The sequence below is a fragment of the Protomyctophum bolini genome (genome assembly GCF_963924005.1).
Source record: "Protomyctophum bolini genome assembly, chromosome: 8".
In the NCBI taxonomy this organism is placed as follows: Eukaryota; Metazoa; Chordata; class Actinopteri; order Myctophiformes; family Myctophidae; genus Protomyctophum; species Protomyctophum bolini.
Window position 1 is genome coordinate 18,223,219 of NC_137869.1, and position 17,687 is coordinate 18,240,905.

General features: G+C 43.2%; 1 protein-coding gene across 7 annotated transcripts in view; it reads left to right on the top strand.

Moving 5' to 3' along the window:
* Nucleotides 1-17,687, top strand: part of lpp (LIM domain containing preferred translocation partner in lipoma) — a 163,322-nt gene that overhangs the window by 84,638 nt on the left and 60,997 nt on the right. For all 7 annotated transcript variants that reach the window (XM_080770855.1, XM_080770857.1, XM_080770859.1 and 4 more), the window contains one exon: nucleotides 15,719-16,288. In XM_080770855.1, coding sequence (XP_080626981.1) covers nucleotides 15,719-16,288 — 570 coding nt within the window. The remainder of the gene's footprint in view (nucleotides 1-15,718; nucleotides 16,289-17,687) is intronic.

The following is a 17,687-nucleotide window of genomic DNA, read 5'->3' on the forward strand; positions in this document are numbered from 1 at the left end:
TCCCCACACTCCCCCATCAAGCTTCTATGAGCAGAGGTTCTCACTCCAAGTTTTGGATGGGAGCGACCTGGACCTTTGTTTCTTCCCAGATGAAATTAAGCCAGAGGTCTTAAGTCCCTGGAAGTCTAAATTATGTTGGCCGGTGAGACGAGGAACCAAATGCCCGTGCCGGAGCCTCATGTGTAGGAGTGTACGTTGTCCAATGTGCAGTGTGAGCGTGATCACAGCTAATGTGCAGCAAAGGAACTGTCCGAGCACATCAGATCGTGTGTGTGTGTGTGTGTGTGGGGGAGGGGGGGGGGGGGGTAAATTAACAAGGAGACCCCAGAAGAATGTCAAAACAGAGGACTCATCCAACCCTGTGGTGTGGCACAGTGCTTTCGTGGAAGCTAAAGCCTAATTGGTGTCGCTTGCCAAAAAGAACAGATATACAAGCTAACAATTCACCGCAGCCTGGTTCGTTGTTAGCTTGTAAGTATCTGTGCTTTTTGGCAAGTGAAACCCTTACACAATGGTGTATAGATTAAGCTTAATGAGATGAGTTCTCCCTAGTGATTTGTTTAATCATATCATCTTTTGTTTGTGCTGTGTACACATTTTTTGTTAGTTGCACACCAGTGTCGCACGGCCAAAATAGCAGATTTTCATTGCGCTGCATTTTGAGCTTGTAGAACGACTATTTAAATTTCACAACATGGTGCACAACCAAGTATAAATAACTACGTTTCAGGGCCTATATTGATGGAATACTTTATTAGCAATTTGAAACACGTACAGTACAGTAAAAAAAAGCAAGGCTTTTTTGCATTGTGGTCCATTGTGCAGTGAGTACAGTATGTAAGTCGGTTTGCATTAGCTGTTATTACGATTAAATATGTTTGGCTACAAATTATACATGTGTAGCCAAACATACGTATGTGTGTTGCTCAGCAGTGGTATCACTGAGGCGGAATCTCTATGAATCTTGCTAATTATCTGCTTCATTCCAGAGACTATATTTAAAGGAGACTTTAATAACACTTGAATAAGCATGCTAAATTGGAAGGGAGAAGCCTTTATCTGTGTCGTGCATCAAGGGCCATCAGCTTTGTGTTGGGTACTTTATAACACCATGTGTTGGCAAAACACAAGCCAGAGGGGAACTTACTTTCTCTGTCTCTTCATTTCTCACTCCATTCTCCTGTTATTACTGTAGGGCTCCTCGTAAATGGAGTGTGCTGGGGTCCTGGCTTGGGTGCATGTCTCATGAAGCAGTCTTTCAGATGTTGTGCTCACTGACCAATGCTTGAGATGATTATATACTGTTCTTTGTCATGTGACTGATTGTCCAGGATTCTAATTGTTCCTCAAGCCTCTTGCTAATAGTTATAGCCTGAAAGACATTTTCATTTCATTGTGTACATGGGGGGTACATTTGTGTACATTTACATTGATGGAAAATCATATCTTCACTATGTTATCACAATGTCAACAAGCAGTATTAGTATTCTCAAAAAGCTCCATCTGCTTTATTAGGAGATACATTTTAAATTGCATTAACTAGCTAGCAACTTTAATGATCTGAAAAGATGGACTGTAAGTTGAAATGGGGAAAAAAGCTCTTGCTATCTTTTTTCATCAGCACGCAGGGAGACGTTAATGTGCAACACGTTAAATAAAATTTCGTAAGACACCAAATGATGTAAAAGTTAACCACGGATAACCGCCCACTGACTGTTCACTGAACCCTGTGCTGAGCGCCGTCAAGGTGGCAGCTAGGACAAATTGTGACCTTCGGCTGAGGTACAGTAGTATATCTTTCCACATGGATTCAGAGAGAGAGAAAGAGAGAGAGACACTCAGCTGTCACCAGGCTGCCCTCCGGCAATGCTGGAACTTCTGGGACCACGACGTACGATATTGCCCACAGTCACCGTTCCACCTCGTTTAGCAGTCAGTCAGCAGAGTGCAACGAAGCCTTCTCTCATTTGTGTCCGCTCATGGAGGGGGGGGAGGGGTGATGAGACTGAAACGTGTTAACGCTGCCAGGAAAGATGATGCGGAAGCGGCTGTTGTTGTGTCATCAAGGAAAAGGCGCAGTGACCTATACATGGACTCCGAGGTTGGCTGTACATCATTTAATAGTGAGGTCATTGAGCCGTTTGTGGTTTATGCTACACAGCGATGTGTGTTTTGTCTGTGCAGAGTGCATTTGTGGCTCACGCTCTGCTGTATGTAACAAACCCTCAGGATATCACAAACAAACATCATGTGCAAGCAGCCTAATCATAATATTTCTACTATATCTTTCTACTGTACATCCTGTTTGTCATAGGCTTTCTTCTCAGCTGTGTTCACAGTTTTTTTTACTTCAATTTTTATCCCACGATTTGGCCTGGCCAGGTGGAGGCAGTTTAGAGACCAGGATTACTGCATGTTTTTGTGGGGATACCTACCCTAGGGGACACGGGGAGAACATACAAACTCCACACAGAAAGGCCCTTTCGCCAAACCCGACCTCAGGTATGGGCACTGATGACGCTGAGGAGAGAAGACGCCCCCAGCGCCCACAGTGTACCCAGCGGGAATCGAACCTTAGAACCCTACACTTCTGCCTTGGCGTTTCACACCAAAAAAGAACCGATCTACAAGCTCACACTGCACTTGGTACATATTTTCGAAATCCCAAATCCACCATTCGGCTATCCTTCTGTATTTGGGCAAGACTGATGTCCTCAACATGATCAGATATCCAAAGAAAGGCCAGTAGTCCTCAACTTCGTTGACCAGGTGTTCTCAAAATATTTTCATGCCAAGGACCCACAAATTAATAAGTATTATGCCATATACCCCTGTAAGAGAAGATGTTGATAGATTAGATTTAGTTCAAAATTGCACAGTAGGTAGAGTGAAACCAATGATCTGAATAATTATTCTTATACTTTTATTGGGCTAACTTCTACCCGTGAAATAATAATGGAATTAAACAGTTCCTCATTTTGCTGGGGACCCACTTTGAGAACCAATTTTCTAGACTATGGAAAACTCATGATATTTTCTCTTAATTTGAGATGGAGCTTAAAAGATGCTTCCCTGTTGCCAGGGTGTGAGTAGCAGGTGGAGAGGAGAAGACACACAGCAGAACATATGAATCCTAGTGGAAGAGAGTCGTACATCTGAGTGAACACATCTGCCTGCTTTACACCCACGAGCTGCGATTATGTTCTTTTGAAGATGATGTACCCGTTTGTCTCTTGGCTCTTAAATTTAGTTTAGCCTCGACTGCACTCTCCAGTACTGCCATAGAGCACAGCTAATTTTATTGGACTTTTTTCATGAATTTAAAAGGTCAGATATTTCATCGTGAAACTAACAGGAATGCATTAAAAACTTTTACTTTTTTCGGGGAGAAAAGAAAACTGCTACACTGTATTCTGTATTATAGCAGTTAAAAAATGTCAGCGACAGACATTGTTAAAAAAAAACACGGCTTTTGCTTTCAGAACACCTGTTTGTTTGAGGAATGCCTTTCATCGTCCAGTCTCCTCGAGTCAACTCTTATTCATTTTTCAAAATGGTTCAAGCATAAACTCCTCTCCACACCAGCTGTTCGTGATGTGCTTGTTCTTTTGTGCTTCCATCAGCAGCACGTACACGTACAGCATACTTCATTCTTATTCTATTATTTTGGGCTCTGAGCCTATATTGATGGGTACTGTATTGATGGGAGTGACTGCAAGCCCCCATAACTGGGATGGCTTTTTAAAGCAAATGTGGCCTACTCTGCTACTGCACGTTTGGGCACAAAACAATAACAAACGAAACAGGCTTGACTCACGGACTTGCACATGTAGGTAGGGCAGGGCTTTTCTTTGCCTCTGCCAGGTAATAATATAGGTCAATGGGACGACATGGAGCAAATGTTCCGGGTGGCTGGGAATCAAATCTGGGACTCGCTCTCAGACATTATAGAGCCCATGTGGTACGTGCCCTAACCACTTGGCTATTGGGTCCCCCTGGTGCTGTGTCCGAACTCCGAAGCTGTAGTGTTGTGCCTGTACAGTATTTATTTTCTTATTTTACTCAATGTTTTACTCAATTTCAAGCGACCCAACAGCTGCATACAGGTCACCACGTACTGTACAGGTATGTGACCCTCTCAGATGGAATTGAACTCTACTTCTGACCACGGTGTCCGGTGCCTGACTGGGCGCACTGGCATTGTGCCGGCTCCCCTCCAGGCCTGTGACCTATGCAGTGCACCCCATCCCCTGACTCTCAAAATAATGGGGGTTGGGGGCATCTCAAGAAGAAGTGCTTCCACCCCCTTCAGGAGTGCACGTAATAAATCTAATACAATACGTGTGCTTGCCAGAATGATACTTAATCAGGTCTACAGTAGACAGCAAAATCCTCACCGTTAATGTTTCCATTTGTAACAGAGAATTCAAAGAAGTTGATTTGGTGCCTTCTATACCCTCTCGGTTAAATGAACACTCGTCACTCGAGACGTTACGTATATGTCTGCTTAGAAAACCCAATGAAAAGGAAGGGATGTCCGCACACGGTTTCTCTGCTCCCAGGAAAATACTTAATTAAACAACGTTTCGGTTGCTTGGAACAAAGGAGTTTAAATAGAGGAGAAAGCCACCCCCTCTTCAGATGGCACCTATCTCCCTGACTGGCCCCAAACTGCTGGGAAAACTGACACGTCACCAGCAATCAGACCTCAATGTGTATGATAGGAATAGAGACAGTTAGAGGCCCGGCACAGCATCATTGAGCAGTAACGGGTGAACGTGCTGGAATGTGGTGCTCAGCATGGACCACAGTCATGCTTGCAATAAATGTACGTACTAGTGTACACAACAAGCAGCAACAAAGCTTTCAGACTTTTTCTGCGTTATATTTCAGTGCACCTAGTGCAGATGAAGTGTAAGGTGTTATCCTCTGTGGTGTGGTGGTTCTGCCATGCTGTGTGAGCTCGCTGTGTGCTTGAGATCCTAGACAGATACGTTTGATCTGCGGTGCTACCCGATGTTACTGTTGAATATAAACAGCAGCATCAGCTGTCAGGTACCGTAAGGCACGCGAGACAGTTCACATCACACTGGTGTAGACTCTCTTACTCATTCAACACAGTTGAATGTATGAGAGTGACACTGCGCTTTCACTTTCTTGATTTTTTTCACATTACAATTGTCACATTACAATTCCATTCTGCAAAGTGTGTGTGTGTGTGTGTGTGTGTGTGTGTGTGTGTGTGTGTGTGTGTGTGTGTGTGTGTGTGTGTGTGTGTGTGTGTGTGTGTGTGTGTGTGTGTGTGTGTGTGTGTGTGTGTGTGTTCAAATACTTTTCAACAACAGTGGAACACCAGTGGTATAATAAATATGCATGAAATGTGTATTTGCAAAAGAAAGGAATAAAGAAAAAAAATGTGGTAGCAACCGACATTCAAACATTTCAAATGAAAGCTGGTTGATTGAATACTTTATTAGTCAGAAAGGTAAACCGCATGCGGTACAGTCAGACATGCCTATTTTGAGAAACATATTGAAATTGTTCAACTAGCCGATCGACATGTTCATGTTGTGAGCTTGTAGATCGGTAAAAAAATACACGTGTAGGGATAAGGGGTAATGTGGTGCACAAGATTTGGCAGATCTAAAAGCTCACTGTGCGTCATGATGCAACCCATGGTGAACATGGCACAGGACACCAGGGTAAGCACAGTATAAACCAGGGTTAAATTCTGTTCGTAATACTGTACCAACGCAAGCCCCACATACAGGTGCTCTACCCCATTATGGACCTTATTACCTCAATCATGATTTATACCGCAGAGAATTGGAATCTGACAGAGGGCGCTAATGCTGCTGCAGACTGTTCAGCCTAAACGAACCACGTACAGCAGCTGACACCTACAATACAACATCAAGAGGTTTCTTTGATACACCCCTTGAGGGTTCAGTTGCAGAGGTCGTTCACGGGTCATGTTTTCCTGGTTTGAAGTGGCTTTGTTCAGCTCTATAATGCAGTGTAAACATTTTAATAGAGCATCCATAAAGGTATGTGCCTGGTTGGCTATATGCCGCTCTGTTTGATGTCTGCGGTCTCAGCGGACACCCCCCCCCCCCCCCCCCCCTCACTCTCCCCATATGCATGCGCTATATAAAAAAAATGTATTCTTCTATAGTTTGTGGTCAGGGAAATCCACTTAAACATGAGACTTTGGATTACATTGAATGAAGGTGTCAATTTATTACACTAATCAGTATGCCTCTCATGGGGCAGGCCAATGAGCAGTAACTCTTGAGTCTTGAGTGACAGAATGGACTCCGTTTTTCGGTCCAGGAGTCTGTATGTGTTCCTTGTACATTTCATCTGAGAAGGTCACATACCTGTAGGTTGTATGTACGTACCATGTACAGTGAGTGCAATTGCAAGGTTTGTCATGTTTTTATTATCTGAACTATTGCTAACAACATACTGTAAAGTTTGAGGAGGTAATGTCCTCACACCAGCAAACGTAGAGGTTTTTCCGATACCTGCCTTTTTTTCTGTACTATATTACAACTTTATTGTCTCCACCAGGCCGAAAGCATAGGGAGAGAGTATGTTTTGCACTCCATCCGTCCGTGTGTGTGTCTGTCCGTCTGTGGACAGCTAATCTCTGGCACCGTTGGCTTGATCGCAGCCACACTCTGCACACACACACTCCCTGGTATGTGTTCCTTGTACATTTCATCTGAGAAGGTCACATACCTGTAGGTTGTATGTACGTACCATGTACAGTGAGTGAGTATATTCCTTTTTGTGTGATCTACTGTACCACTGCAGCTGGGATTAAAGCAGTGCTTAGTGAGATGTCAGGCCCACTGTGACAGGAGGAAACCTACAGTACAGTAATCCCCAAATCTCTTCTCAAGAGCCATAATCAATTTCCTCGTCGTTTTGCTACCGTAGGTTGCAAGTGACAGGAGTTAAGCGCCAATGTGTCTTTAGAATTGACCATATTGACAGAATATGAATTTTAAAATGTGCTTCGTTGATATTTTGTCACTCACCCTGAAAGCTGATGCCGTGGAGGACCTATTTAAAGGCGGTTCATATTCAGTTTGCTGTTTACAGCAGTTCATGGTTCTGTGATTGGCATCATTGAGGAGGAAGGGCATTCAGACTTGATACGTTGAGTGGTAGGAAACTGGGCCTGATAATGGACTACAGAAGGATGCTGTTTGTCAACCTGGCCTATACAGTAGCACTGACTGAGGCCATTTCCATTAAGCTGCTCAGTAGCTCAACAGTCTGGATCAATCTGAATCAATATGAAACAGGTGACCGGTAGGTGTCGAGTGGCACTCAACATTGACGTCACCGATAATGGTTAATCTTATTATTCCCTGCGTGACCTTTTAAAGACAGACGGTGAAGAGTAGGAGTGCAATTGCAAGGTTTGTCATGTTTTTATTATCTGAACTATTGCTAACAACATACTGTAAAGTTTGAGGAGGTAATGTCCTCACACCAGCAAACGTAGAGGTTTTTCCGATACCTGCCTTTTTTATCTGTACTATATTACAACTTTATTGTCTCCACCAGGCCGAAAGCATAGGGAGAGAGTATGTTTTGCACTCCATCCGTCCGTGTGTGTGTCTGTCCGTCTGTGGACAGCTAATCTCTGGCACCGTTGGCTTGATCGCAGCCACACTCTGCACACACACACTCCCTGGAAGCCAGAGCTGAACCTCTGCCCCAAAGTTTTCACATCAGCCTGTTATAGCGCCACCAGGAGGCCGCTTGAAAAAAGCTTGCAAAATGTAACTGCCACTAATATTAAGGTGTCATTTTGTAATTATCTTCTGGAACACCTTCTGCAACATTTCACTGCTTGTACTTGTATGAGTGAGTGACAAATACCCCCTCTTTAATCTTATGCTTGCATTAGTTATTCCTAGCTTCCTTGTGCTACTCAGTATCAGTACCAGTAACCTGGCCTCATTGATTCCTCCTAAAATGTCATGGGCCCCGGGCAGCTATTCTTTGCTATGGACATTTTAGTGTTCATGGGTGCTCGGACAACAAGGGGCTCAGCGAATCCTATCATGCTTGACACTCCAGCCCTGCAATTACTGGGCTGTGTCACTTCCAACCTGGCGTCCCTATTTTCTTTCGTGCATGTCATCATAGGCGAATTTTTCCAAAAATTGTGATTTTTTTTATGACAAGGGTTTAAGAGTGGTTAACTCTTTATCTCTGTTTGCTTTGCACGTTACTCTCCCCTCTGATTGCTGAGCTGCTGCTGCATGGAGCAGAGAGGCTGCCAGGCAGCCACCGGCACCCATTGACCTTAAGGTCAGCATGGCAGCAGGTTGTGAGTTTTGACAGGGGCAGCCAACTGTGGAGAGAGGAACTCGCGCCGTAGGCGCTCCATGTGTTCCGTCAACGTTCGTTAGTTTAATAAACTGCACAGTACTATCACCCCATTGTCTTTTATTAACAGGCCCGAGCCGGTGACACACTTTGTTTGAGTCAGGAAGCTGTGTGACTGTCATCAGAAACCTGCCTCCTCTTGACATCACAAAGTCGACCCTCCTAGCAACAATGCTAAAAGGCTTAGCATCAACTGCTGTCATCGCATATTATGCCTCTTCCGCTCGACATGTACAGACACACACACACACACACACACACATAGCCAAGCAGCCTCCGAGAGAAGAGATACAGTTTTCCATCTGTGCGGCTGGTGACATTGACATGAGGGAGGGATGTTTTAAACTGTACACGGCCCTCTGGAACAGGAGCGAGGTCGGGAGTGTGTGGAATTCCGAGTGCACGGGTGAATCGTAATGCAGGGCAGGGCAGGCCTGTGGTACCGCAGGAGGTGAATGTAAGAAGAATAACTTTCTACTGTTTGACATCTTCCACATAAATATGTTCATCCTCCATGTTAAAGGCAACCCGTTGAGACACAGCCAGCCATTGTTCACTTAAGCCCTGATTATGTAGGTGTCGCAGGTGAAATACACAGAGCGACGGCATCTATTACAGTATTGTGTCTACTGTCTAGCTATATTCAAGATCTTTGACAAATGTTGCTTTTACTGCGACTCCAGGTTGAAATTGGATCAAATCTAGATTGTTAGTTCAATAGATCTTTATTCTTTATTGATCCCCTGAGGGAAATTCAGCTGTATGAAATACAGGACAGATACAGATAAAAGCAGAGAGAATCTTTTAATACAGTACAAAATAATAAGAAGGGAGTAAACTGGTAGTAATGTAAAAGGGAGTAGTAACATCTGCACTTGGACCAAACTGGATTTGCATGGTGTTTGAGCTATTAACACATCTAAATATAATTCTTGAGAGTGTAAAAATGGGTCCACATATTAAACACTCTGGATTTTACTGTGTGCCATGTACTGTAGCTGATTCTCAGGGACACATTTTATTCACCCTGGAGCCCAGAAAGCCAAATTTCCAGTTGCATCAGCGAGTTAACGTCCCACTTCATATGAAGTTGTTACATCATACTTAATATCAAATGATGCAATATACATACTAACCACATTTGTCTTTTGAAACCCAGTTTTTACATGCGATTACATAACTAACACTGTTGAGGCACGGCCCTGATCTTTGTGGATCTGTCTTGGCCGCCCTTCTCCAAACCGGCTGGTAAAGCACTCCGAGCATGAGTGTGCGAGCGCGCCACCTGGCTCGTGGCGTGCTCTCGCATCTGTTCCTCCGATCTATACACACTCTGTACATTCTATGATGTGCGAATAAGTCAGTGATTATCAACCTTTTTAATTTCAAGGACCCATACTTGGCTATACATTACGCCGCAGTGAACTGACCTCATGCTTCCTTCTATGCATGAGGAGTCCAAGCTGTTCACCTTTGCTGATTTGATTTCAGTTCCAACAGAGTCCGTCTTAATTTCCCCCTGCTGTGCAACATGTTTATGTATTCATTTACAGTATTTATTCATGCTGTTAATTAAAAGTGTTTTTTCTTTGGAGTCTAGATCATATACAGTATGAACATGTGCATCTGAACATACATACAGTACGCAGCTACTTCTAGTTCCACAAGAAGCTATAAGATTCTACTGTGATGTCATCGAGATGAGCCTTTAGGTTCACTATTATCAGAAAAGTTTTGGTGTACAGTAGAAGGAAAAAGGAGGGGACGGAGTACAGACGCCGGTCAATGAAGTACAGTACAGTATAGGGTTTAAATTACAATTCACACATTTTCTTTAAAACGTTTAGAATAGGTCTGAAATTGAAATGTATTACCAATTATCTAGAAATGCACATTGCTAGTTATTATTCGTACAAATATCTAACCATTTGCGTGCTGATACCTTTTTCCTTCACACCCTCTCCCTCACACCTAATTTTAGGCTGCATATTGCGTGTGAGCAAAGCAATTTACAATGCCTTAAAGGCTGAAACCCTGTTAAACAAACAAGTTATTTTTGATGCTGTAGTAATGAGACCATGTTTCACTCTGTGCTCTGAAAAACTTACAGCCTCAGAAATATAGTAATACTTAACAGTAGATAATGGCAGTACTGAAAACATTTAATGTAATTCAAATTTCCTAGTTTGATTTTTTTTAACTTGGTATAAAAAATAAACTATGAGATACGCAGGACGGCATGAAGTTCAGAATACTTGTATAATACACTCTTATCTGCAAATGGAAGATAGTCTCCAAAACAGCTGGGGGTCTCGGCACATTTCGAGGAGACATCTTTAATCACACTTAATGTGCCTTATCTGGAACCATTTTTTAAGCAGAGGACTGATAACCCCGTCATGTGCCTGACTATACCGAGGGCGGATGTGAGTGAATAGCGAAACTCACTCCAGTTTGGTGCAGTTTGTGCCAGAGTGAAAGTTGTGAAAGTAGAGATGATCACAGAACCTGTGTGTTGGCTGAGATGGACAGAAGTTATACACATAGACGCTGAGGCCAAAACATGCAGTGTCCCCACCTGAGCAGGAAGGAAGTTTAGAGACAATATCACGTGTATGAAAACTAAAAACAAATGAAAAAAATATCTGCCTCTTTACGTTTTTTTCTCCCTGAAGCTTGCTATAAAATAACTCCCTACTCTCGTGGTTTGAAATGCAAAGTTTACAGTTTTTACTCAGCCTCCCCCAAGGTCTGCATAGTCTATCCTAATCTTTTTTAATGTGTCAAAATGCCTTTCTTGAGGAGTCTCTGTGAGATTTCACGCTCACTGTAAGTTGTTTGCAACGTCGGTTTGAATCACAGCGAAAGGAAAAACTTTTTCCAAACCGTTGTGTGCGGTTTTGTTGTGTTTGCCGACGACAAAGGGGAGAATGTGACAGTGACAGCCTGCCGTTGTTGCTAAACGTACGCGTGTGCTGAGGTGTGAGCAGTTTGTCTTTCAGCCTCATGCGGTCATGTTCATAGGCTGCCATCTGCCATATACTCACACGGGAATAAAATGTGCCACACAGAGATTCTAGAGAGCATCACTTGTTAACCCTGTCATGGCTTTGAACCCCTTGCACTGTTGAATCAGTATGCCTGTGCTTTTGCGCCATCAAGTCATACTTTTCAAAGCTACCAGGATTATTGTATGATTGATGTACAGTATTAGTGTATGCATTCTTATATTATTATATGTATTATATAAATGGTGACTTCTATATGGGAATATCGGGCTCGTTTGTGGTTATGTCTGAGTCATAGCGACGTGCCTGTGGTCCTGGGTGTATCACTGTATCGGGTTTGTTGTCTGAGGGAGAGTGGGTTTGGAGTCTGAGGGAGAGTGGCGTGGCTGTGGCGTGGTCCGCCCGCCAGACGAATCTAGCTCTGGATCTACACTAGTATCTTACCAGAATGCACATGGGCTTCGGAGAGGTTTAGCTGTATGAACAAATATTGTACTGGTCTGTGTGGGTCAGATTGTGCATCTCAATGACATCACAGTAGAACCTTGGGTACAGGCTTTAGTTCCAACATACTTTTGGTCCAACTGTCATTGGTCCCACAACGTACCTCAAACCCTAACCTAAGCCTAACGGCAAGCAAGCACGGAGCAGTGCATGTTCGACCATTGTTTCTGCATGTCGGACCTTTGGTGTGTCGGATCTGCGTGTGCATACCAGAATCTTATGGCGTCTTATTAAGCTTATGCTTTGTTGCACGATGAATGGCAAGAATAGCCATACTTGTGACCTTGTACATCAGCCAATTTCACTTTTTATTATTATTTTTTTATTCCCACCATTTGTGTGGCTTGTAGGAATGTATTGTCATTCACAGCATCCTTCAATATGGATATGTTCGCACGGATGTCCCTGTATCACCAACAGCCGGCATGTTGCTTTTCAGAGCTGTATAAATACTGCCATCTCACTTCACAGCAGTGTCACATAGTGTACAGTATGCCCCAGGGAGCCAATGGATGCAGGGATGATGTGATCAAAAGCAACATCTTGCTTTTGAAAAGAGGGGGTTGGGGGTTACATACAGTACATCTTTTAGTGTAAAGGGGCATGCAGTGACCAGTGCTGTAGCTCAGACAAGATATGATACGTACAGTACATGTAGCTCTCAGGACTCCCACATTGGTTGGCTCCTCTTTAGATGTTCCCTAATGGAACCATTCTGTCGATTTCCATTGATCTTAATTTTATTGATACAGTACACCACATTCATCCTACATAAACTCCTTCGGTTGCCACTGATATAGCTCATTTATTTATGTTTGCTTTGTTACCATAATAGGAACTGAAATTCAGGAAGTCTTTCTGACATTCATGCCAGGTTTATCAGTTAAAAGCCTCCATCACTTTTGACATTTGACGTATTAAATATCCTGAGGTCATTCTGTTTCCTTGCTTCAACTGGTGTCATATGTTTCCTGCGATATCAACATTGAGCATACAGGAATGAGCTCGATATCTACTAGAACAGGGGTTGCCAAATTATATATACTCTATAATAGGGAGGATTATCACAACAAAACAAAACAAAAAAGTGGCATTACAGTATATGATGATAAGATTGGTTACCATCTCTGGAAGGGTGTATTTTAACTTGATTCCTTTAACCTGAGTTCTAAGGCCCTTACACACCAGGAGTGTGATCAATAAACAATCCGAAAATGTGTCTACAAATCTTTCAAATCAAACTATTTATTTGGTGATGCCACATTCATACAGGTTACTTTTTCCGGTGAAAACATTTAACGCATCGTAGAATTTGCGTGTTGAAGTACTCATCATGACACAAACAGAATTTATTTTATTGAATTAATCAAATCAAATAAACAGTGTTTAACGATAAAACACATTCTGTGCAGATTCCAGTGCTGCATAAAACTGTTTACACAGTTCTCAGGTCTGGAAATTGTATCCCTTATATCAGTTCCTTCACCTAAGAAAGGACTGGATTCATACACTTTAATCTAATTGGTGGAAAATGTACCATGACGGTGTAATTATTTTGAGGGGCCTATTTGCATTTCCAGTGCTCTGCTAAGTAAATGTTACTGCAGGTTTTAAGGCCTTAAAGATAAATTAATAATCTGGACTACTTAAAAACCATGAAACATTTAAATTGAGTAATTTTACTTCCTAAAGGGCATGGCTGAGATTGTTCCCCACATTCTGTATGCAGACACACTTCTTTTTTTTCTTTTTTTTAGCAATAATCACTGAGACAGAAATCTGAGTTTGGAGCATAGAATATTCTAGAGGCTGTTTTATGGTGTTTTTATTTGTTTGTCTCTTTGTTTTGTTTCTGTTTTTAAAGATAACAACTGTTATCAACACTTATTCACACACACACACACACACACACACACACACACACACACACACACACACACACACACACCCCTACTACCACCAACACTTTTGATTTGATTTACTTTAACATGCTGAATGGATCACCATCGATGCGATTACACCATATTTAAGGAAATGCCAATGCAGTGTAGACTGTAGCGTGTATGGTATCTCTGCAATGATCAGCTGTTAAGGGAAATCAATTGCAAATACTTTGACCCAATTTAGGGAGACATCTTATCACGGCAACTTTCAAAGGGTCTAAAGAGTGCTGCAAAATTAATATTTGACTCTGATTTGTTCCCCTTTAGGCAATAACCTAATAAGACCAGCCAAGGTTAATGATAGCACCCATTTTAGTCTGGTTGGAAGTCTGACACCGATAATCAGTGGAAAACAGTTCATAGTTATGTAGAGGACAGAAGCCCCTAAGACAGGACAAATATATAATTTTTCTATATGTTTTCATCTGTGGCCTATACAGTACATCAACTATTACAGCTAGATGGGAGTGGTGGTGTTAGAGTGAGAATCCCAGCACGGAGCTCCTGTAATGTTGGTCTCTTCTTCCCAGGAACACCAGGCACTACAAATCTCTGTGATTTAACATCTTGCCCGTACATGCAGCTAGAGTCAGCACAAGTGTCATGTGCCATTGCCAATCTGCTGTCACAGCGTCCTCTACCAAACAATTTATCCCTTCCCTCCCTGCTTTATTAGCTCTGGTTTATGGCCGGCCACGGTCGGGACAGCGCACAGCCTCCGCTGTTGAGGTAGCCTTGTAATTGACTCTGAGGAGGCCGGCTGGATAATTACTCGACTGTAAACCGCACTATCAATAAATGGCTCTGGAATCAAAGTGCCGCGCTTCCACTGCTCACCGGGACTGTGCTGCTCAACTTATCTCGTTTAATCCTGTTTACTGCAGAAATGCTTTTCAGTACTGCTTTACAACATTTTCTGAAATGAAATTCAACAAATTAGTGGTTAACACTTATACCGCCATTGCCGAAGTCCTTTGTCAATTGAAGCCTAATTTTGATACTGACAATTAACGCCATTGCCGAAGATCAATGGCAATTGCGCTTTTATAGTGCATTCGATGGATCGAGCCATAATGCTACTTACGTTAGCATCGGGTAGCTAGCTGTTGTTGTCACAAGACTCCGTCGCCCAACTTAGATCATCGGCACCATAAGAATCCATTCTATCCCTTTCTTTCAATCGCCTGTATCTCCTATTCCTTGTCCCAGATGGCAAAACAACGTTTTTTGACGGCACAGAGCCGACGATGTGGAGCACTCCAGAGCTCCGGTCTGGATTCACATTGTAAACAAGGCCTGCCCAGCTCTGTGTAGATTCCTAAGTTATGTCTACTGCTAGTGGACCGGAAATGCGGCTTTTCAAAATGAGAGCTCAAATTTAGTGTTAAGTTCTTAATATAAATTGTACTGTAGTTGTGGACAGTGATGTCTGTCAAATTTAGCAATGTGCATTTGCACACTGATTGATAACTATTATAATTATTTGTGAGATGTTTGACTATAAGCAGTAGGATAAGTAGGCTACCACCTACAGCAGTGGTTCTGAAACCTTTTTTGATCAGGGCCCCCTTGAAAATCTCAAAAGCGTTTGCAGCCAGATGGGTTGGTTCCTCCACAACCGAATGATCAATCAATTGATTGTGTATTTGTGTTCCTGCTTGGATTAATACACTTTACAAGTTTCCATTTATCACAATGCAAACTCATGTTCCACGGTTTTAAACGAAACACTTCTTAGTGCTTTCTTGAATGTCTGCCTATTATCACCAAATGTTCACCTATTATGACATACCCAGAATATGGTCGCTAGTGTTCATGTGGTTAAATCTGCTTCTGTTTCATTGTACCCAGAACTCCAGTGTCCCACCACCAGCAGCCAGTCCCGGTGCTCCGGTGACAGGCTACAAACGTATGGTCATTCCCAACCAGCCGCCTCTCACTGCCACCAAGAAATCTACACCCAAGCCCCAGGCCCCCGGGGGGGGCTCCTCTGCCAGCCCTGTGGCCAAGCCCCAGTTCCAGACCGCTCCTCAGCCAGTCGCCGCCTCCTACGCCACGGCCTCCACTCCGAGCCAGCCCACCTTCAATGTCCAGGTGCGGGCCGCCCAGCCGGGGCCTCAGCATCAGCAGGCCCCCGGGAACCAGGTGCCTCACCGTGGCGGCACGCAGGTGCAGTACATGCCCGCCCAGCCCAAAGGCCCTGACTTTGCCTATGGACCACCGCAGCCAGGCTTTTCCCCCATGGGCCCTGCCGCCTACCAAGATCAGCATTATCCCGGTGCAACCCTTGCAGGTGGCCTTGGCGGCTGGGTACCTGAGCCCACCCCTGGATACCAGCCTCCAGCTCCCAAGAAAACCTACATCACAGATCCTCCACCAAGTCTAGCTCCTTACATGGCCGGCCCCATTATTCCACCCAAGGTAAGAGCAGCCCTCATTAGAGGAGCACACAAGACCACACATGTAATCAGCTGATACTGTACATAATCTTTGTCACTCTAGTAGTATTTCCAGATGACAGTTAAATATCTATTTGACATTAGAACAGACACTGATTTTCTCAAACTGGCTCTACCTGTGTTTCCTCATGCATAAATACATCATCTATCTAGAATACATTAAACCATGTGTTGTGAGACTCTTCTGGCTCAGAAGGCTAAGGCACAAACAATGACGGTGTCACAGGTTCACATCTGGCATGACATTCTGGTTGTCTCTTATGCTTTTCCTGCTATTTTCCATATATCTAACAACACAGAACTGCTTAAGAAAATTAATTTTAAAACAAAAGAGACCAAGGTGGTATGGTGCACAACATGAACGTGTGTGTGTGTGTGTGTGTGTGTGTGTGTGTGTGTGTGTGTGTGTGTGTGTGTGTGTGTGTGTGTGTGTGTGTGTGTGTGTGTGTGTGTGTGTGTGTGTGTGTGTGTGTGTGTGTGTGTGTGTGTGTGTGTGTGTGTGTGTGTGTGTGTGCGTGCGTGTTTGTGTTTGATGGACTAATTGAATACAGTAGGCACGTATTTGTTTGTTTTAATTGCTTGCGATGGCAATGCAACAGGGAGCTGCGTACTGTCCTTCGTTGAAATGCTCAGAATAAACAGTTGTTTTAACCTTTATGAATTTTTAACAGGTCTTTTCTATAGGGGTTTACACCATCTGATTTCATTTGTCTCATGATGTATTCTGTGCATCCATCCTCTTCATACAATACCTCGCATAGAGACATGACACAGCTCCCCATTCATTTCCGAAAGCAGAGTCGAGTGCATTCACCAAAAGATTTTAAATTATTTTTTCATGTTTTCATGCTCTTATGGACATGGATGGAAACTCATTCACCAGAAAACAGTTTGATGAAATCCTATATGACCTCTAAGCTACTGTACAGCAGCGTATTTCCATGTTTTACCTCACACAAAGATATCATTTTAGAATGCTGAATATATGAACTGATGACCTGGAATTAGGAGTGCAATAGTTAATAAATTATATATATCAATTTTTATTGGAGAAAATTGAAATTTCAGATCTAAGTTCACAAAATGTGACAGAGTGAGCGATGCATCAAGCCCCCAGTAAGGCTATCCAACGTTGAAGCTGACACTACCTATTGGCGAAATGTGGAATTGCAGCACTTTCATGGAGGTGGACGGACGTTCAGGACGTCACGTGCGTAAGCCCCGGACCTCGCTAGGCTAGGCTAAACTTCCGCTCGCTTGAGCCATTGAGTTATAATTGTACTTCCAGCAGTATTCCGGGTGCTTCAAAACGCCACTGAGCAACTTCTATTGAAATGAATAGCGGGGGGCGGGGCTAACGC